Here is a 19,634-nt window from a genome sequence, read left to right as displayed (position 1 = left end):
TTTATTAACAAGTACACAAGTGAATTTTATTTATGCAAGCAAATTTGATCATACAGGTCAAATAAGCTACTTCAAGCTGTTGGCACATGAATGTACAAAACAGATTTGATTTAAAGCCTGCTACTAAGCGTCTGTAGTGAAAGTACAAAAGACTAATACAAGGAGAGAGCTGAAAGCTTTTTTTCTGATCATTACAGAGTAAATGTTAAGTATCAGCTTCAAGACATGGTTTAAAGCTCATCACAAACTAAAAGACACTACTCAAAGACTACAGTCTCTAATATCAGTAGCATAACGCAGAAAGCGTGGGAGGTTCAGTACTGCACATATAAACAAAGGGTCGATCCAGCAAAAGTGTGAAAATGAAGAAGTGAAATAAAGTCATTTTTGAGTCAATAAGACTATACTGATGTGTGTCCATGCCACGAGAAACATCTAAAGTCACAGTCTTTACTAACAGTACAGTTATCCAACTTTGAGTTGAACACCAATGCGCTTACATCTAGAGAGAGCACAGAAATGGTCAAATAAGTGCAAAAAACTAGCTTTGATAAAATACCGATTTAAGAAGAAAAACAATGTCTAGGCAATGAAGTGACAGGCCACGTCTGTAGCCATGTGGCATCAGGATGTGTAGGCAACACAGTTACTGTCATGAACAAAAAAAATACTTCAACACACACTTTTATCACATCTCATGATTCCACCAAGAAGTGCCATTACACTGATGACTTTATCACCAGGCTTTCTTTCCATTTGAAACTGACAGATGCAGATTGGAGCCGTTTTTTCTTATTCTCATGGCAATCATCTTTAAACATCAAAACATATCAAATATGTTTGATATATCAGTATAAGCACTGCAGAGTTTTGCATGAACAGAATCTTAGCATTACAAAGTTACGCTGTCAAGAATTTATATTGGGATCATGAGAGCATGTGCTTTTGTGGCTTGTAATTCAAAGTCAATGGAGCCATTTATTTAAAAAATGCATTTCAGTGGCAAGATTATGATCAAATAACCCACAATTTATCTATAGTTGGCCAATCCCATCTCTATTATAAGTCAGTATTTCCTGTTTTTAACAGACTTGGCACATCTAGCAAATATTTCTTTTACATCGATTTGGCAATAATTATTGTGTTGTCTGTGCAGTTTGTTGTGCAGTTAATCCCTGGAAATACTGGTATGGCATAAGTTTACAATTCCTCTTAGTTGTGAGACTTGCAATATTTTCAAAAATAACCACTCATTCGCATACAGTACATAGTTCTTGAACAAGTAATCTCCAGACACACTACATGAGAAATGTGCTTGAAAACCCTTTGAAGCCCCTGTTGACCCCCTCAGAAAATCAGCAAAAAATAAATTATGCATGAGAGCAAAATGACTCTTAGTATCAAAATAAAAAAAAAAAAAAAAGAATTATACACTAAATATTTGAAAAAAAATAAAAGCTGAAATACTACTGCTATCTCTAATTCTACAAAATACACTAAAACTACTATCAGCACTAAACAACTCGTATTCAAGAGTAATACAACCGCCATAATGATAATCATAACACCATCCATGAGAGAGGTAAAGGGGCTTTTTTTCATTTAAAATGCTGCTTGTGACTGAGGAGCTTTGTGACGCACCCCCCCCAGACCACGCTGTCATATGACGCACCAGTAACATCAGCAGTGGCGAGGGCCCAAGGCGCCATCCGCCCCCCCTCGGGAGGGGATGGTAGAGAGAGACAGATAGAAAGAAAGAGGAGAGACAGAGGGAGAGAGGCCGGAGTGGCAGGGGCCAGGCCTCACGCTGCTCTTTATGTGTAGGCGTTGAGACGCTCCTTGGAGCGAGTGGAGTGGATGTCATGAAGCTCCTGCTCCTCCTTTGATTTGATGTCCTCGTACTTCTGCATCCGGCAGGCATCCTTCACGTAGGCCCAGTTGGCAGACAGCACCATCAAGTAGTGGATCTGTAAGGACAAATTGGGAAATATGAAACAAATACGTCGGCAAAATGAAGAAAATGTAGTTGTAGATCTTATTATTCGTTTCTCAGTTTTATTGATTTAGTATAATGTGAAGAACAATAATTCATAGTGTAATTAGGTTGGTCCTTTTAAGTTAAAAAGGAAAGTTCCAATGGTCCACCAGGTGGCAGTATAATGCCTTATGTATTTTTTGGCTTGTGTTGCCATGGCAGCTAAGATTATAATGAATGTATTGTGCTTTAATGACTGAGGTTGTAACTCAGCTTCTTTTTTTTTTTTTTTTTTTACCAGGAATGAGAGTTCCATAGGTGCACAGACCATTTTAAACACTAAAAATATTAACATTACTTGCCTTGTATTTATTTATTTACTTTTTTTCATGCTGTTTATTGATACACCTGCTGTACTTTCAAGATTTGTTTTTCCCTCTTTCCATTTGTAGGCTTTCAGTATTTATTCTGACCAGCTCATTAGGGACTTGGACTCTGGTTACCTTTTCTCCTACAATTTGCACCATCATCTCTGACTAGCATCCACTTTGTGTTACTTAGAAAATGGCTCCCACAAATTACTGAGTGATGTTTGCAACAATCTCTGTTCCTTTCTTCTCCTTGTTTCCATGACGACGGCATGACATGCTCGCCGCCTCTGAAAGAGGGAGGGAGACAAACCCTGTCTTCTTTCACTGCACCAAAATGCCTTCTCTCCTTTCTACATCTATTCTCTCACAAGCAAACACAAGCAGCCACAGCGAAATGCCACTAGTTTCCCAGCTACAATATTCCCCCTCAGTTACCTATCATTTATCCAAGCAGACCACGTTCTTCTATCAGACGATGAGATACTGCTTGAGCCAGTATAGATGTCATGTGTGGTATCTGCATCTAAAGAGCTTAATATGTGATGTTTTGGAGTGTATGTTAAATAATGTTTACATTGTTCTTTTGGTATCTCACCATAGCAATAACAGCAGCTCCTGCGCCAGCGAGAGCACAGATGAACAGGTGGAACGTCATGTCCAGCTGTATTCAAATCAAATCACATCACATTAGTCTGCAGTGCTTACAAGACACCGTTAGACATAACATTGAGTTAATGTTCGACATCCATACAATGTCTATACATCTCAGTTCATTCAAACACGCTTGAATCATTTAATACCAGAAAAGTATTTTGAATATAGTACAAATTGTTTCACTTCGTGAGCAAATACTGAGAATGAATTGAGTCTTGTGGGGGTCTACGTTTGGAATCAAAGGTTTGAAGTCACAGTTGAAACATTTTTCTGCTATACTTAAAAAAATAGAAAAGAAGTCTGATGAGAGAGATTTGCATCAGATTTCAGTTTTAATCTGTAAGCTGCATAAATAGTTTGTAACTTTGTCCAGATTCAAGTCAACAAAAGTCAGATGTTTATTATTTCAGATGAGACATTTTTCATTTTATGGAATAATGTATGTGTTCTTGTAAGAAAGCACAAGCTTTGTCACACTGTACAGTGACAAGCAAACAGATTATTAACAACATCCTGGTGCTTGATTTTACCAGCCACACCAGAGCTTTTGGGTCATGTGAATTCATGACTAGGTAGTAATATTATAGGTAAATTCATCTCTGTTTGATGAGTCTTGCTAGTGATTTGCATTAATTTCTGCTTGAAAACCATCAAAAAAGACTGATTATAAATTATAAAGATTATGAATTCTTGTGATTGTGATTATTAACATTTTTTTGGTATTTAAATATGATATTTTTTTTTTGCCATACCTCATTAGATTCGCACATCTTGTAGAATTTCTCAGATCCAGCGCAAACAGTTTTTACCTCAGCAATTGGCACAATACCTAAAATAATAAAGTTTTTTTTATATAATTCAGAAATAAATACCAAAGTGAAAAGTTATAACAGAGTGTAGAAACAAGGCACATGACTGGTCACAACTGGTTTATGAGTACCAGCACAACATTGCAATAAAGTTTTACTCATATGGGTTTAATGTCATGGTGGCAGCACAAAAAGGCTGCTGACAGACCCGCTATCAGCGGCTGTTGGTGGCTAATGGTCTGAAAGAGGTGGTGCTAATTGAAAACAATGAACCATGCACATGAACTCCTATGATGGATTTTTATACTCGCTTCACAGCAGTGTTATATAAAGTCTTTATAGGAAAAAAAATGCCAGGTATGAAAATCTGTCATTTTAAATAGACGGCAACACTCTTTACTGTCAGACCATGAAAGGAGTCTTTTTGTTAATTTCTAAAAGCTGGCTTCTTAAACTTCACTTTGGTGAAAATGACAGATCTCTTAATCAGCAATCCACAGCCTAAAGAGTAAAACTAGTGTAGCTGATTAACTGCAACAAAGTCATAGGTTTCATTTTCCCTTAAAGAGTTTGGAAGGATCAGCATTTTGCACATTGCTACAAACATGTGACAGTCTTCATAAATTATAGCAAGGAGATAAAAAAAAAAGTGGAGAATACCCATCCTTACCATATTGGCGTGGGTCCAGACAGAGTGTGGCTCCTTCAAGCACTGTTGCATTTTGGCAAATATTCCAGATATTAAAATATATAAAGACAGGAATGGAGGTAAAAGCAGTCACTCCAAGCCAAGCCAGCATGAAGATGTAAGTCAGCATGATGAACTGAAAGAGAAGCAGATCATGAACCATTTACAATTGATTAAATAATTAAATTTGCACCATTTAAAATTAAATAGCAATTTTCATGTGTGATTACAAGTATGACTAATGTTTTTGTGTCCAGCTGTAACTCTACAGCTGCAGACGAAAAGCTTAACTATTTTGTTTCAGGGTATTTTGGAAGAACACGTGCATTTAGAAAAATACAAACTGACTGCTGTGAACTTGGGATCCCTTGTATTATTGTAGGTGTTCCCAAGCTTATCTGTCCACTTGCCTGTTTCTGTCAGCTGGATGCTTTTTAAAATTAATATTATTAAAATGTAATGCTACAGAGCATCTCCACCCCTGTTCTCAGCTCTGTCTGAAGCACATATTGCAAAGTCTTCTTAAGTACTACAGCTGATCAGGGTACTGAGGTGTTGAGTTGTGCATTCTGGTTTATGTTATATATCTAGACAGTTATTAAACTGACCTATTCTTTCCTCTTTTCAGTAAATGTTGTATGCACTGTTGTATAAGCTCAGGTTATTGTGTGCTTGAAATACCATGAATGCCATCAGCTAGAACCTTAGCCTGCTCAGCCTTCAAGGGAAACTCTCAGAAGTGACCTGACATTTAGATTGTCTGATTACCACAATTTCTGGAAAAGTGCATGTTAAAGTACCCTTGGACTAGTAGAAATAAGCTGACCTAATTTTGAGCTAATGTGGAGTAAAATGGAGGTCTTACCCAAGCGCTGACACAGCGTCCACACGTGGTGATCTTGAAATCTCCATACAGGTCTTTAATGGCTCCACTGGTGAAGAATCCTTCCACCATCAGCAGGATACCATAGACGAAGAAAGCTGACGCAATACCGTAGATCACATACTTGATGATATCAATCCTGCATAATGATCAGAGAACCATTGAAAAGATCCACTGAAAACAAGCTGCAGGCATGCAAAGATACCCACAAATAAAGACATACATTGAACTATAGGTCAGATTTTGTCCTTTAGATGTGATTTAATTACTTTAAAAACAGCTAAGTTTGGGTCTTCTTTCCCCTTTCAAATAAACAACCCAGCACATAAACCAGTCTGAACCTTTCTCACTCACATGGTGAAGACATCCAGTGTGTCCACTGGGCTCCTCACCACCTCAAAGTAGTTCTGGAGGATGGTGACGGTGCCAGACAGGGCTTCATGTCCGCAACCACAGAACAGGGCCACACCCGCGTACAACAAGATGGTGGCTATGAGAGAAGGGTATGGGATCCCACCCAGGCATTTGAGGCAGCACTCAAGACATCCTAAACACAAAGAGGTCAATGAGTTAGTTTACACAGACAGTAGAGGAAAAAAATGAAAAGCAGAACTTTCACAGTGAGACTAGACTCTTGCTATTTTCCAGAACTTTGAATTATTCAGCAACACATTGCCAGTGGGCTAACGCATCAGCATGCTGCACACTCCACTTGCATTTACTTTTATGGGGTCTAAAACGCTCAAAGCATGGTCAAAAGACATCTATGCATGCATGGTGGAGCAAAATATGACAACTTTACTATGACAGATTTAAGTACAGATCCTCCTGAAATATGGACAACTGATTTGCTTTATGCACCAATTGTCAGAGTACTCAAAACACCAGAATCACATATTTAATCGCAACTTCACCTTTGTGTACACAGGCAGCTGGAACACACTTTCTCTTTTACACATTCATGCATCATTTGTACAATCAGTTGTTCAGCCCTGCAGATGATGCTAAGATTTTTTCAGCATCAACACCCTGAGCTTTTCATAGTGCCTGACCTTTAACCCTGTTCTTTTTTTACCTGAATATTTTTTTTGCCTTTTAGCCTGCTGCCCCAGGGACACCCTAAGGTGACTAATGACCGCTCGGTTCCAGCTTCAATCTCCTGTCGCTCAGATTGCTCCTAGAGAGGCTGAGTCTGTAAATACTCGTGTATGTGACTGTGTCTACATGAATTGCTTAGATTCAGATTCTCCACCTTGTGTTTGTGTTTGGTTTAGGCTGCTGAGACAGTCATTTCTCAGAGAAACAGAAATCAAGCTTATATCCTGAGCAGAACAGGTTCAATCATGCAGTGCACTGCAGCATATTAACCACCCAGACACATTTTTCACAAAACCACACCATTCTGAATTCATTGGTAACTCCTCATCTACACACAGCTGTTTCCTGAACATTAATTTCAAATTCCAAGTCATTAAATGCATGTGAAACATACAAATGTTCATAAAAACAGACAATTCTTTTAGATTACTAACACAAAGATGGTTACTTATGATTAAATTAATCTGCATATGAACTGCTGTCTTTGTTCTGAAATAAGACTGGTTTTGTTGCCAGTTGAAGCACTTCTCAAAAAAAAAACAATCGGGATGTTTTCAGCATCATTCTTTTGCAGATATTTCATTGTCTCGTGTTGAAAAGCAGGAGTCACAGCAATATCTCTCTCCTTCTCAACTCTCTCTGCTTCTGACTCTCATCCAGACCCGAGCTGAATACCAAGTAGCTGGTCTGCCTGCCGGGCTGTGCCGAGCACTCACAAGCTCGGTGCAGCTCCAACCCTCCACCAGGTGCTTCACTGCTAGTCTTTTCTGCATCCCTACTTAATTTTTAACAGTATTACCCACAAAGGAATTTACTAGACTGAGTTTTTTTCCCATTCACTTGCACAGCTTTTCACGTCAATCAATAACTTATTTGAAATGGACATTAGTTGGGTTGTCACGGTTTCTTGAGGCTCTCTTGTCATTAGATGAGCTGAAATATTATTTTACTATCTGAGATGTGACTGAGACTTTCATTGAAAGATTGCTGTTCTGCAGATTGCATCATAATGTGTTTATGAATTTAGTGCACATTTTTTATTACTTAGAATGCAGTTTTGCTCACTGAGATATAGAAGAGAAAGATCATCATTTTCACATGTACTTTTGTTTTTTTCTTGAATGCAAATAGCTTCAGCAAAAGGTTAGGCCAGAAAATAAACAAAAAACAACAACCTGCTCTGCAACTTGCTGTCCAGCATGATGGTGCTTTGGCCAATCAGATACATGCAAGCAAAAATTCCTGCCTTCTTTGCAACATGAATGTCCTGTTCTTTGCCTTATCATCACAACATAATTTCAAATATTTGCTTTAAGATAATTTTTCTGAGAAATTCAGAGTATTCTAAACCATTGTTCGGTGTTTTGATGTCTGATATGACATTTAAATCGAAGAGCTGTTGCTTAATCTGGACTCATTCATGTCAAAATATGTACTATTACTGCAAAAAGAAGGAAAAATGGAAAATAGCAAACACACCCCCTGTCCAGTTCGTTTTATTTTTATTTTGAATATCCTCCAAGATGGAAAATGATCTGCCACCACTTCTACCCTCAGATTCATTATCTGGAGTTGCTCTATCTGTTCAGGAAGCAGGCAGCGACAGGATTTATTGATTCAGAGCTGTTTACTGACAAGATGAGCGTGAAAGATAGAGGCCGGTCGCATTTACCCTCCGTGCTCTGGGTCAGAATCAACCGTCCGGTCATTTAAGGTTTTAACCAGCACATTTAAGACAATATTTAAAGGAATTTGTTCATTTTCATGCAGTACTGATGGTTCAAAATACCATTTACTGTTGATTCTTAATTAATTAAATTTTTATGTTAAACAAGGACATTTATTAGCTCAACTAGTTTTTCGAAGACAGTTATTTTGCAAAGCGCTATGAAGCTAAATCATGCAGTCTTTCCTTTAGCCATTTTTAACACACAGATTTGGTGCTGTAGGTGTGTGAGCCGGTGCTTAATGGAAGATGAGTGGTACTATAAATGATTTATATCCTGGACTCAACTGGGTTTTATTACCTTTTCATTATTTACATTTTTGCGCAAAGATTACACCAACACATCTATATCAAATCTATGTGCTCTTATACATATATATATATATATATATATATATATATATATATATATATATATATATATATATATATATATATATATATATATATGTATATATTTTCCCTGAGGCACAGTCAAGTCAATTATCATCAGTGTTTCTTACTGACCTAAATAGAACTGACTACTAGTCTGAATTTTTAAGACTTTTCAGCTAAGATAAATAATGTCTTCTACGTGACTTGACTATGAGGAAGCGTTGTTTCTATGGAAACAGTTGAATAAAGTTACAGGACTTGATTTGAGCTTTAGTGCGTAGATGTAATTACATAGATGCTTTATTGATGGTCTGCTCTTAATTTTGTGGAAATTCTCAGGCTCGATAAAAAGAGGAAAGGAGTGAATTAAATGATGATTTCACAGGCTGGCAAAGAGAACGTCCTGGTGAGTGTGTATGTGAGTAAAATCCTCTTTTTATGCAGGTGTTCTCTGTCAAATGTCTCTAGTTCAAGTTCATGAAACTAGTATTTGATAACCTTAATTCTAATAGCAGTTAATGTCTCATTTCTCCTCTGTAACAATTCATTGAGCTTAAATGACTAGAAGGTTAGACTGGTGAAAAATGGCAAGCAGTTGTGCTTACTGAGGAGGAAGAGTGAAGCCTACGTGACCCCAAACACTGCAGGCCCAATCAACAGAAGGCGTCTCCCTAATACAAAGAGAAAGGATGACCCCCCTCCCAGGGCCCCTCCCACCTCCCACTTCTCCTCCATCTGTCAGTGTCATATCCGACAGGCAAAAGAACAACACATGCTCAGATTCTCTCTGACCCCGTCAACGTTCACATGAGGGGTGAGGTTATGCTTAAATAATGCCTAGTGCTAAATGACGTCCATCAAAGCAAAGATGGCTCAGGAGGACAGTTGAGGTTAATTAATGAGGGATTTGTTTCTTTTTTTATGACTCCTGAGAATATGAATTTTGTCTGTCTATATTACTCATATTAGATCTGTAGAAATGTCAAACTACTTTCCATTTACGCAAATCTATAAGTAAATCTGCAATTTAAAGGAAGCACAGAAGCACTTATTAGCAAACTTAACATTGTGTTTTTATTTATTTATTTATTTTTTAACCAAACTCAAATTCTCTACACATTTACTTATATAAGAAAGATAAATTTGACATAATTATTAAAAGTTTTAGGAATCACCAATTAAGTTTTGTTTCAGGTGCTTTTTTTTTTTATCAAACTGAGAGCATATTTTGCTTAGTTCAGCTGAGGCTGTGATGTTTGGCATTGATGCCATCTAACCCCCTGTGTATATAAAATGAGCTGAAGGAAAAAACTTTCTTGCCTTTCAGTTAAATGTATTAAAGCCTGGACTGAGCTCCTAATCCAATGTGACATTTTAGCATGGCATGTGAGTCGCATGCCATGTCAAGCACATTCTGTGTGCGTCTTTGTATTTTAGCGTGTCATTTAACAGCAATAAAGGACACAGAAAATTATTAGGGTTAGGGTTAAAGGTCATTTGTGGGTCTTAATCACCTAGACTGCTTGGCATGAAATAACAAAACAAAAAGAACATGACTTGCAATGTTGTATGTATATCATTTTACGACTAACCAGGCTGCTGAATCCTCTGTTTGCGAGCTGTCAAGGCAAATTGGCAAAATCATCTTTATTATAGTTTTATAATTTGAGTTAAGAAAACATGAAAACATTAATAGCACCATTAACACCTGACAAGATATGACCTGTCAGAGTCTGACAGCTTGAAAGTTGCATTAAGAAAAAAGAATCCAAAGAAACATTTGCTTTCTTCTAGAATGATGATCTAATTTTATGTTAGATCCATGTTGATTTTGCTTGCACCACAAGGCATCCAATCAGACACTATTGTTGCATATACAGCCAGTAATTATTAGTGCTTGTTACCAAAGGAGTTCTGTATGGGGGTGGGGTGGCAGTCGGCCCTTCCAGAGCAAAAGAAAGAGAGATCTGAGTTGGGGGATGGTGAGTCTGTGTCAGTATGAGGGTAATGGGTGTACACACGTCTCGATGCTTTCCTTGTTCCTTTTAATGCAGCCTCCCTCCCCTGTAGCCAGTTTTTTTTTTTTTTTTCAAGCTCCCCCATCTCTTCTGCGCATGTTTAATCAACCAGTATGGTTGCCATGTCAACCACAGTGCGAAATCTGAGAATAGACCGGGTACTTCAGAGCCGTGACCCACTTACTGTATGTCAACAAATTCAGTGGGACAATAGTGAATGAGACACATTACACACATAACCCCCCAGGGCAAAGAGGATGTTACAGACCAGATCCAAAAGACTCAGCCACTGATTTCCTTTCTTTATTTCAGCCGAGTTTTTTTTTTTTTTACTGAGAGATGGGAGAGTCTCAACCGGACTGTGTAACTGCAGAGTGGGAGATGTGTCCTTTGTCCAACTTCTCTCCAACACAAGATGCAAGGAATCTTGTGCTTTTTGTTTCTGCTTTTTAGCTGTGCTAGTAAATCTCTTTTCTTGAATGAAATGAGCTTAAATGTCTCGTTCGCCAGCACAAAAGAATGTGGGGATTTAAGTCACAGCTCCCAAACAATGGATCACAATTAAGGCCTGTTCTCAGTGTTGAATGTGATAGTAGTAGTTTTACTTGAATAGTTTATGAATTACATAAATATTAATATATAATATTGATCAAAATAACTTTTTTCAATGAGAAAACCTCTTTAGGGCATAGTCATGACTAAACACACTCATCTTCCAGCATAGTGGATGTAAATTGTAGTGTTTATAAGTAGAATAATGCTAAATCACTATTATGCTAACATTAAGCATTTTCTAAATTTGCTTCTAGGTCATTGAGTATATTTTGAACACATGTTGTTAAACACTTGTGAAGTCATTCCTTCAAGAATAACAATAAGTCCCTCTAAAAGTTTCCACGAAAACCTCCAAAAATGTCAGAGGAACAATTGGTGGAACTCCCCTGACTTCTTCTGGGTCAGCATGGGCTAGGATTCAGGACATTTAGATAAAGAGGGGGGTGCACGTAAACAGAAGGCTCATGGATGATCAGAGGTCCAACATCTAGGCAAATACTGGACAGAGACTCCTAAACTAGAGTTTTAGCAGCTCTTTAAGATAAAATGGTCAACCTTCTAAAATGATAAAAAGCTTATTATTATTATTATTACTATTATTAATAATAATAATAAGCCTTAAGCCTTGTTTTCACCAACGGGTGCAGGGTGGGTCGGGACACTTTTTTTTTTCTTTTTTTTTTTTTTTTTTTTTTGCGTTTTCACCCATGAAAACTGGGAATGGTATCCTAATACCCTAATACTTACTTTTTTGGGATCCATCCGTTCGGGGATCAGTCAAACTGACTCAACCCAAAAGTATGGAACTTGACACACTGCAATCCATTGATTGGTTGAAGAGAAAAAAAAGTCACTTCCTGTGTGACCTGACATAAAAACAGAGCAGGAATAGCTCCTTGTTTAGAGCAATAGTTTTTTTTTTGTTGATTAGATCTCTGTTTAAAATGGCGTTACGAAGCTCCATTTCGTAGACGTCTGAGGTCTGCACTTTCCTCAAGATCACTGGGGAAGAAGAGGTCCAGAGAGAACTTGACGGGGCCATCCAAAACAAAATGTTTTGGTTATACTTTAAGGAAGGTGTCACGCTGCAACGGCATAACGCGATTACATAGCTCATGCATCTATCGCTATCTGACTGATGCTTCACCTTTCAAGTAAGGTTACAGCTGGCGGTGGGAAGAGCTTAAAGTTTAAAAACCATATTCGCACCCTAAGGTCTAGACCCTACTGCACCCCTTTAGTTAGAACAATGCAGAGATGACACTTATCACAGGGCCTACAAATTTTCAGTGCATGAAATTTAATGAATTGTTATCCAACACAACCCAATTAATAAATCTTAAAGTTGTGTTGTGCTTTTTGTATTTATTCCATGTTCTTTGACAGAAACTCGCTACTTATATACTGACAAAAATATCAATGAGATACTCAACTTGTGACCACTTGCCAAGTCAGAAGCCTGATCAAACCTATCAAACAGAAGGACAAGCTGTGCCTTGCAGAGAAGATTCTTGGCTTGGGAAGCGCTAACAGGTGTGACTTTCTCAGTTTTTCCATTGAAAGACAATTAGCACACTGGGTGTGAATGATATGCAGAATGTAGTTTGGTTGATTAGTCAATAGTATTAACTGTCATATGCTCATTTGCAGAACTACTCTGCAAAAAAATGAATAATTTCAGTCCCCTGTTAACCTTAGTGGAAGCCTGCTTGTTTAGGGTGTTGTTTTGCCCTCCTGTTGCGTTTGGCCACTTTTTGTAAGAGTCCACTCCCACATTTGGCCAGCAGCTGAGGTGAGCAGTGCCCACCTGGTGCATCTGACTCATAATCTGAGATTTGCAGCCTCACAAGAGGAAGACAGAAGGATATTGGCGTGCTGTGAGTGCACTCAGTGACACCTGCAACCCCTCAGAGGTGGAAGTACCTACTAATTCATCATTTTTTTCAGCTTGGATGATGTCTACAGCATACATTTTCAATATACTGTATATGTGAAGGAACTGTCTTTTAACATATCATTACATTGACACAGATTCTATGGTATAAGACCATGTACATTTCAAAAATATTTCTTTCTCATAGTTAAACATTTTTGTGCAATATCTACTTTGAAGTGGTTTAAAGTACTCATAACCAGAGAGAAATGCATGTTTAGAAATCTGCTGTGCACTCTGCTTGCATGAGTGTCTTCTCTGGTCCTGATGTGATGTTTTGTGGACAGAAGTTTGCACTGTAGAATAATCACAATATAAGAAGCTTGACACCTGCTCTTACCTGGAAGTGAGCAATGATTCTCACAAACAGAATTTCACAGAAAGATAGACATGAAATCAAAGTGACATGGATGAAAATGTGAAACGATGGTTTCAGTGTTTATCTTGCATTTTAAGAGAAGTCACTCCAATATAAGAGCAGCTGAAGGTCAATCATTTAAAAAACGATGCACTAAGGTACTTGTTCTTGTTCGATTACAGTGTAATAACACACTGAAATTCAGCTTTTAACAATCTTTTCTTTTTGAACTAACGTAGATCAAGCTGATTTAATTGCCTGTTGGTTTGGGGCACACAGGCTGCAGTCTGAACAAACGTCTCACACTTTCTTCTGTCATCTTTTAACAAATCCATTGCATATATATTGTTACAATGTGTCAGTCAGATGAGGTTGCTTAAAAAAAATAAATACCCAAGGCAAATTAAATGTCACTGGAAGAAATTAATTTTTGTTCTTCATTAATTTTTGCAGTAAGTGGTTCATAAAAACACATTAATATGAGTAGAAGCTCTCAAATGGGTAATCAATGTGCAGATTGTGGGTTAAGCCATAAAAGAATGGGCAGGGCATACAGAAATGCATGCACGACTTGTTCGACTGCATCTTCCATTTGAGTTGGCATTTGTGTTTGTGGTCAATATGTCTCATACCTAATCAGTGCAGTTTGCACCACTGCATGAAGTAATCCATATAATAAAAAATATTTATTTTCTGGGCAATTTTCCTGTATTACCATCAAGCTGTCATAGTGTTTTGCAGCAAGTGTGCTTTTCCCTCTCCTAACTTAACTGTATGCTGGTATGCATCTACACCCTGTTTTAGTCTCTTCTCCTCCCACACTTAGACAGTGAACTATTCTTGTGTTGCTGAATGTCATCAGCAGGAGTGGGTGAAGAGAGAGAAGGTAATGACTACACTTGGTCAAGTCCATGGCAACTGCTTCAGCTCCTGTGTGAGTCTGAGTGGTGCTAAGATGCAGGAAGGAGGGAGAGGAAAAAAACACAAACACATGAAGGCATGGCTGCCGCGTAAAGTAAATTTGAGGAGAGCTGGGACTGTAGAGATTGAAACAAAGGTGTTTTTGACATGACAGTAATATACTCCCAACCTGTGTTCATGAGATTTCTAGATTTCCTTAATAATTATGACTTTATTTATAATGTTGCAGTTCATTTGAAAATATAGCATTCCCTGCCCCTTGCTTGCCCAACCACATACTGAATCATTCATGCAGGGGAAAAGTAGTGGGGGCGTGAGGTATAAATAGCTATTCCACCTTGCACAAAGAAAACACAGCCCCTTTTAAATTAATGAAACAAGAATCTCTTCTGCATGAAATCCAAATGTCGCAAAGCATCATCCCAAGATGCATCATCTTGGTGTTTGGATAAAAATGTCAGAACCTGGAAGCAGATGGATAATGTCTACAGAAACCTGGTTCAGTTTTTCTCTCTTCATGTTTCTATGTCAGTCTGCATGACAAACATGAAAGCCTTATCAAGCAAACAAAGGCTGTTTGGCTGTCGCTGGAGCAGTTCACACCCCTCTGACTACCCAAACAACACACAGAGACGTGCACTTTTCAGTGGAGAACTGAACTCAATGGACAAAGGAATTACTGCAAAACAGCTGCTCCCCTGTTCAGAGGTGGAATAGCTAACATTTACGCAGAGACACAGCTGATACCACAATCAATTCAAATTTACCTTGGAAAAAAAAAGAGAAGACTGCAAAGAAATAGTTTCTTACCTTTCTGGGTCTGTCCCTCATCCATGTCTTCTTCCATTGTGCTGATCCTGTTTTTAGTTACTTAATATGTTTATTTTAAAAAAAAAATGCCTGTTTGGGTTGCAGGTTAAAAATCTTTTTTTTATTTTCGGAATAATCCACAGAGCACTTCCTCTTTGATTCTTTTGTCTCACTTTCCCTCACTCTCTCTATCTGTAAACGTACTGAACGGTGAGATTGGCTGTCAGCTGTCGTTTCTGTCAAGCGTCTGGGCGATGCAAATGATCACTGAGTCTTTGTGGTACTATCCATTGCTAGCTGCCGTGTCAAGTGCTGAGAACCTCCTTGGTCCCTGGTGGAGGAGGAGGAGGGGTAGGGGGGCGAGCTTGAGCAGAGGGTGGTCTCTATGGTAGGCAGAAAAGCGCATGTGTAACAAAGAGGTATATGTTTTAGAAAAAGGGCCGGTTTGCAGAGACTGTGGAATTGAAACAGTGAGAACAGCAGCAGCTGAAGAGGATTTAGACCTTTTGACTGTGTCATGTAGACAGCCGTGTCCATGGGTATGGGACACCATCACTTGCTTTAAACACCCCTGGCTCCAAAACAGAATGGTTACACCCATTAACAACCCCCTTCCCTCTCTACTCCTCCAGAAGCTGTTGCTTTACCGCATTAACTCAGCCTGTCCTCAAATAAGGGAGGGGATGAGGGGCATCTGATTTCAAAATGGGATTCTCCTAATCTTATTAGTCATACTGATTCAATTATACAATCACCAAGGAAGTGTCATTGGATTCTTATACAAACACACTGTAAACATACATTGCAGAGGCATGTTTGTTTTCTACCTTTGGTGAGTTTAGGATTTCAATTTTAGAACAGTCTTAATATTGGAAACAGACTTAAAAATGAAAGACTAGAGTATTCGGTTCATCTATGTATTAATACTCAATGCTTTGATACTTAGTACTGAGCTCATCCACATTCTGCAATCCTAATTCCCATAAAGTTAGGATTCTGTGTAATATGTAAATAAAAGTAGAAGACAGTAATTTACAAATTTAATAAAATAACGTTTAAGTCACAATGGAACAGAAAATGTCAAGCATTGCAAGTCCATTTTCATAAAAAAAATTTAGTATGTCTTAATTTTTAATTTTTATGACACATCTCCGAAAAGTTGGTAGTGGTCAATAAAAAAGTTGGAAAAGTCAGTGGGAATGAAAAGCAAAAACAGGAGGAATCTAATCAGTTCAACTGACAACAGCTCAGTAGCATGATTTGGTATACTAAAAAATACTAATAATAAATAAACATCTACAAATTGTTGAGCAATTTCAGAATATCTTTCTCAAACTAAAATTTGCCTTGTTTTATATTGCATTATTTACATCTGCAGTACATAGTATAATAAAAAGATCCCAAGAATCAGGAGACATCTGTGCACATGGGCTGAAAATCCATAAAGGACATGTGATCTTTGAGCCCTCAGGCCCACTGCACTAGAAACTGCTGTGATGTTATGGAAATAATTCTGTATGAACTCAAACACTTCCAGAAATCATTTTCTATGAACGCAGTCGACCTTGCAATCCACAATATGAATTAAAGATCTGTTGTTCAAAGAAGACATATGTGATTATGATTGATGCTGTTTTCTCTGGGCTAAAACTCTTAAAATGAACTGGAGCCTTTTCATTTTGGAAATCATGCATGCTGCATTCTCCACACTAGGCAAGGCAAGTTTATTTGTATAGCACATTTTATGTTCAAGACAATTCAGAGTGCTTTACATAAAGTATTAAAAGCGTTAAAGCAGGGAGCAGACTGAAGAGTAGAAGGACCAGCTGTTGTCAGTGCTCAATTAAGAAGCCTGCAAATTTGATTGTATTGGGGTATATTGATGTACATGAAGCTGTACTGGCAATTTGTACGTTTGGAAAATCAAGGCATCTGGGCTAAGTGCTGTTTACAGGTTTATAGGTTTACCAACATATGGTCCCATTCAGACATCCTTTGCTAGGAAGGATTTTTGTGTTTTAGCAAGACAACGTTAAATCACATAGTGAAGATGCTGGGCTAGTCTGTCTGCAGTCCAATCCTTTCCCTAATTAAAAAACATCTTATTAAATATGTCAAAACTTGATAAAAAGGGCTCACAACTAATCTCAAATATTTACAGACTGTTGTTAAGAGGGTATACTACACAGTGGTTAATAGTTCCCTGTTTTTTTCAGACAATTACTGCATGAATCCAGAGACTAATTAATATTTTTCATGAAAGAGTAAAATGCCCAGATCCGTCCAGAGTTCCTTGAGGCTCTGGATGCTGTAGGGCTGTCTTGGTTGACACACTTCTGCAGCTTTGTGTGGACATCGGGGACAGTGCCTCTGGACTATCAGACTGGGGTGGTGGTCCCCCGCTACAAAACAAAAGGGGGACCGGTGGGTGTGCTCCCACTACAGAGGGATCACACTCCTCAGCCACCCTGGTAAGGTCTATTCAGGGGTCCTAGAGAGGAAGGTGCGTCAGATAGGTGAACCTCAGATTGAGGAGGGGCGGTGTGTTTTTCATCCTGGTAGTGGAACAGTGACCAGCTCTACACCCTCTGCAGGGTCTTGGGGGGAGCATGGGAGTTCACCCAACCAGCTTACATGGGCGTTGTGGAATTGGGACACCTGTGGGGGGTGCTTCGGGGGTTTGGAGTGCCAGATCCCCATATTTGAAATGTCCGGACCCCGTACAACCGGTGCCAGAGCTTGGTCTGCATTGCCAGCAGTAACTCGGATTAATTTGCATTGAGGGTTGGACTCCACCAAGGCTGCCTTTTGTCACCAATCCTGTTCATAACTTTTATGGACGTAATTTCTAGGTGCAGCTGAGGTGTTAAGGGAATCTGGTTTGGTGACCTCAGGACTGGGTCTCTGCTTTTGCAGATGATGTTGTTCTGTTGGCTTCATCGGGCTGTGATTTCCAACAAGCGAAAGCTTGGCTCAAGCGATTTACAGCCAAAGCATGAAGCAGGATTAAAATCAGCACCTCCAAATCTGAGACCAAAGGGTGGAGTTTTTTCTCAAGGTCAGGAATGAGGTCTTGGCTGGCCTGGGAACGCCTCGGGATCCCCCTGGATAAGCTGGCAAATGTGGCCAGGGAGAGGGAAGTCTAGGCTTCTCTGCTTAGGCAGATCTCCCTGCGACCTGACCCCAGATAAGCAGCAAGATAATGGCTGGATGGATAGTAAAATACCTCATTTTCAGCATTTTATGTTATTTGTGTTCTACTGAAGAAATTATTAGTTTGTGAGATTTGCAAGTTGTTGTATTCTGTTTTATTTATACAGTATTTTACACAGAGTCTCAATTTGTTTGAAATCAGGGTTATACTTCTATCTCTTAGAGATACTTTTATAATTTTACTGGAATCCACTTGTGACATTGATGTGTAATTTCCAAGCAGGTCTTATATATTTTTTGTCTGTGCCGTGTTTTTTTTTTTAATGTTTGAAGATGGGATAAGACATGAACAATAAGTTAGAAAAAAGCTAAAATAAAGTCTTTTTTTAAAAATACAAACACCAACGTTTTCCTACTTAAGCCAACTTGGAAATGTAGGGACCTTTTTTATAAAACTGTGCGTAGCAAGGCAAACTAGAGGTGGCGTCTGAGGTGCAAAAAGGAAATGCTGCACACTTTTACTTTCAGATTTATAAAAGAGTGCGCACGCACGTGCTACATAAATCAGAATCAACTCTAAAGCAGGCGCACATGAGGGAACGCCTTCCCATGCCCACATGGTGACTATAAATGGTCAGGTGGATGCCTACGATACACATTCATCATATCATTTGCATGAAGGCTCGGGAGGGAGATGGAGTTAAGAATTGGAATTTTTCGGGGTGTGACACTGATATCCTGATGGGCCACATTGGAAAATGTAAAAATGTTTAATTGGTGGGCATGGCGTGGGCATTACTTGTGTAAGAAAGGTAGAATAGTGGCAGCAGGTGGCAGATGCTGTCATCGCAGTGTCAGAAGGCAAAACACGCCAGAGGCATCGGATGTTGGAGCTGGATATCTCAGTCGGTAGGGCATCCGTCTTGCGTGCAGGAGATTGAAGTTCGATTGCTCCAGGGGTGAACAGTAACACCTTCCATTTGGGTCCTTAGGCAAGGCGCTACAGCCCACAGTAAATCGTTTTGGAGAAAAGCGTCTGCTAAATGACAGTAATGATGCAGGTAATGTAGTCTTTTGTTTAAATGTATAAAATAAACATGTACAGATACATCTGATATTGGTAGCAGTTAATTTAGTGTTAAATTATATTTCTTTATAGTGTCTGGGTGTTCAGACTGGTTCGTCAGTGCTGCAGCTGTGATCGGAGAAACTTGCAGCACCTCAGCAGATGTGTCCTCCAAAGAAGTCCTGCAGGTGCAGAGGGACACAATCGACACTATTAACAATGTGGCTAAGGAGTTGCGGGA

At 38.8% G+C, this 19,634-nt stretch overlaps 1 protein-coding gene across 1 annotated transcript; it reads right to left on the bottom strand.

The window, feature by feature from the left end:
* Positions 1 to 4: 4 nt before the first annotated feature.
* Positions 5 to 15,611, bottom strand: gpm6aa (glycoprotein M6Aa). Its single transcript, XM_041990996.1, has 7 exons — positions 15,175 to 15,611; positions 5,735 to 5,927; positions 5,363 to 5,519; positions 4,480 to 4,633; positions 3,753 to 3,829; positions 2,942 to 3,007; positions 5 to 1,967 (listed from the first exon to the last, which is right to left on the bottom strand). Exons 1-7 carry the CDS (start codon positions 15,209 to 15,211, stop codon positions 1,815 to 1,817), a joined length of 837 nt encoding a protein of 278 aa, XP_041846930.1. The 5' UTR covers positions 15,212 to 15,611; the 3' UTR covers positions 5 to 1,814.
* Positions 15,612 to 19,634: the final 4,023 nt, after the last annotated feature.

The sequence above is a fragment of the Melanotaenia boesemani genome, chromosome 7 (assembly GCF_017639745.1).
Source record: "Melanotaenia boesemani isolate fMelBoe1 chromosome 7, fMelBoe1.pri, whole genome shotgun sequence".
Classification (NCBI taxonomy): Eukaryota; Metazoa; Chordata; class Actinopteri; order Atheriniformes; family Melanotaeniidae; genus Melanotaenia; species Melanotaenia boesemani.
Note: the sequence above shows the minus strand (reverse complement) of the source record. Positions and strands in the feature narration are given on the sequence as shown.

Bases quoted from the DNA above. Each gene is read 5' to 3' on its own strand.
- gpm6aa (XM_041990996.1), bottom strand. From the start codon at position 15,211: ATGGAAGAAGACATGGATGAGGGACAGACCCAGAAAG. The intron at 5,928-15,174 runs GTAAGAAACTAT...CTTTGTGTTTAG, and splicing joins TGAGGGACAGACCCAGAAAG to GATGTCTTGAGTGCTGCCTC. The intron at 3,008-3,752 runs GTATGGCAAAAA...ATTTGAATACAG, and splicing joins AGATGTGCGAATCTAATGAG to CTGGACATGACGTTCCACCT.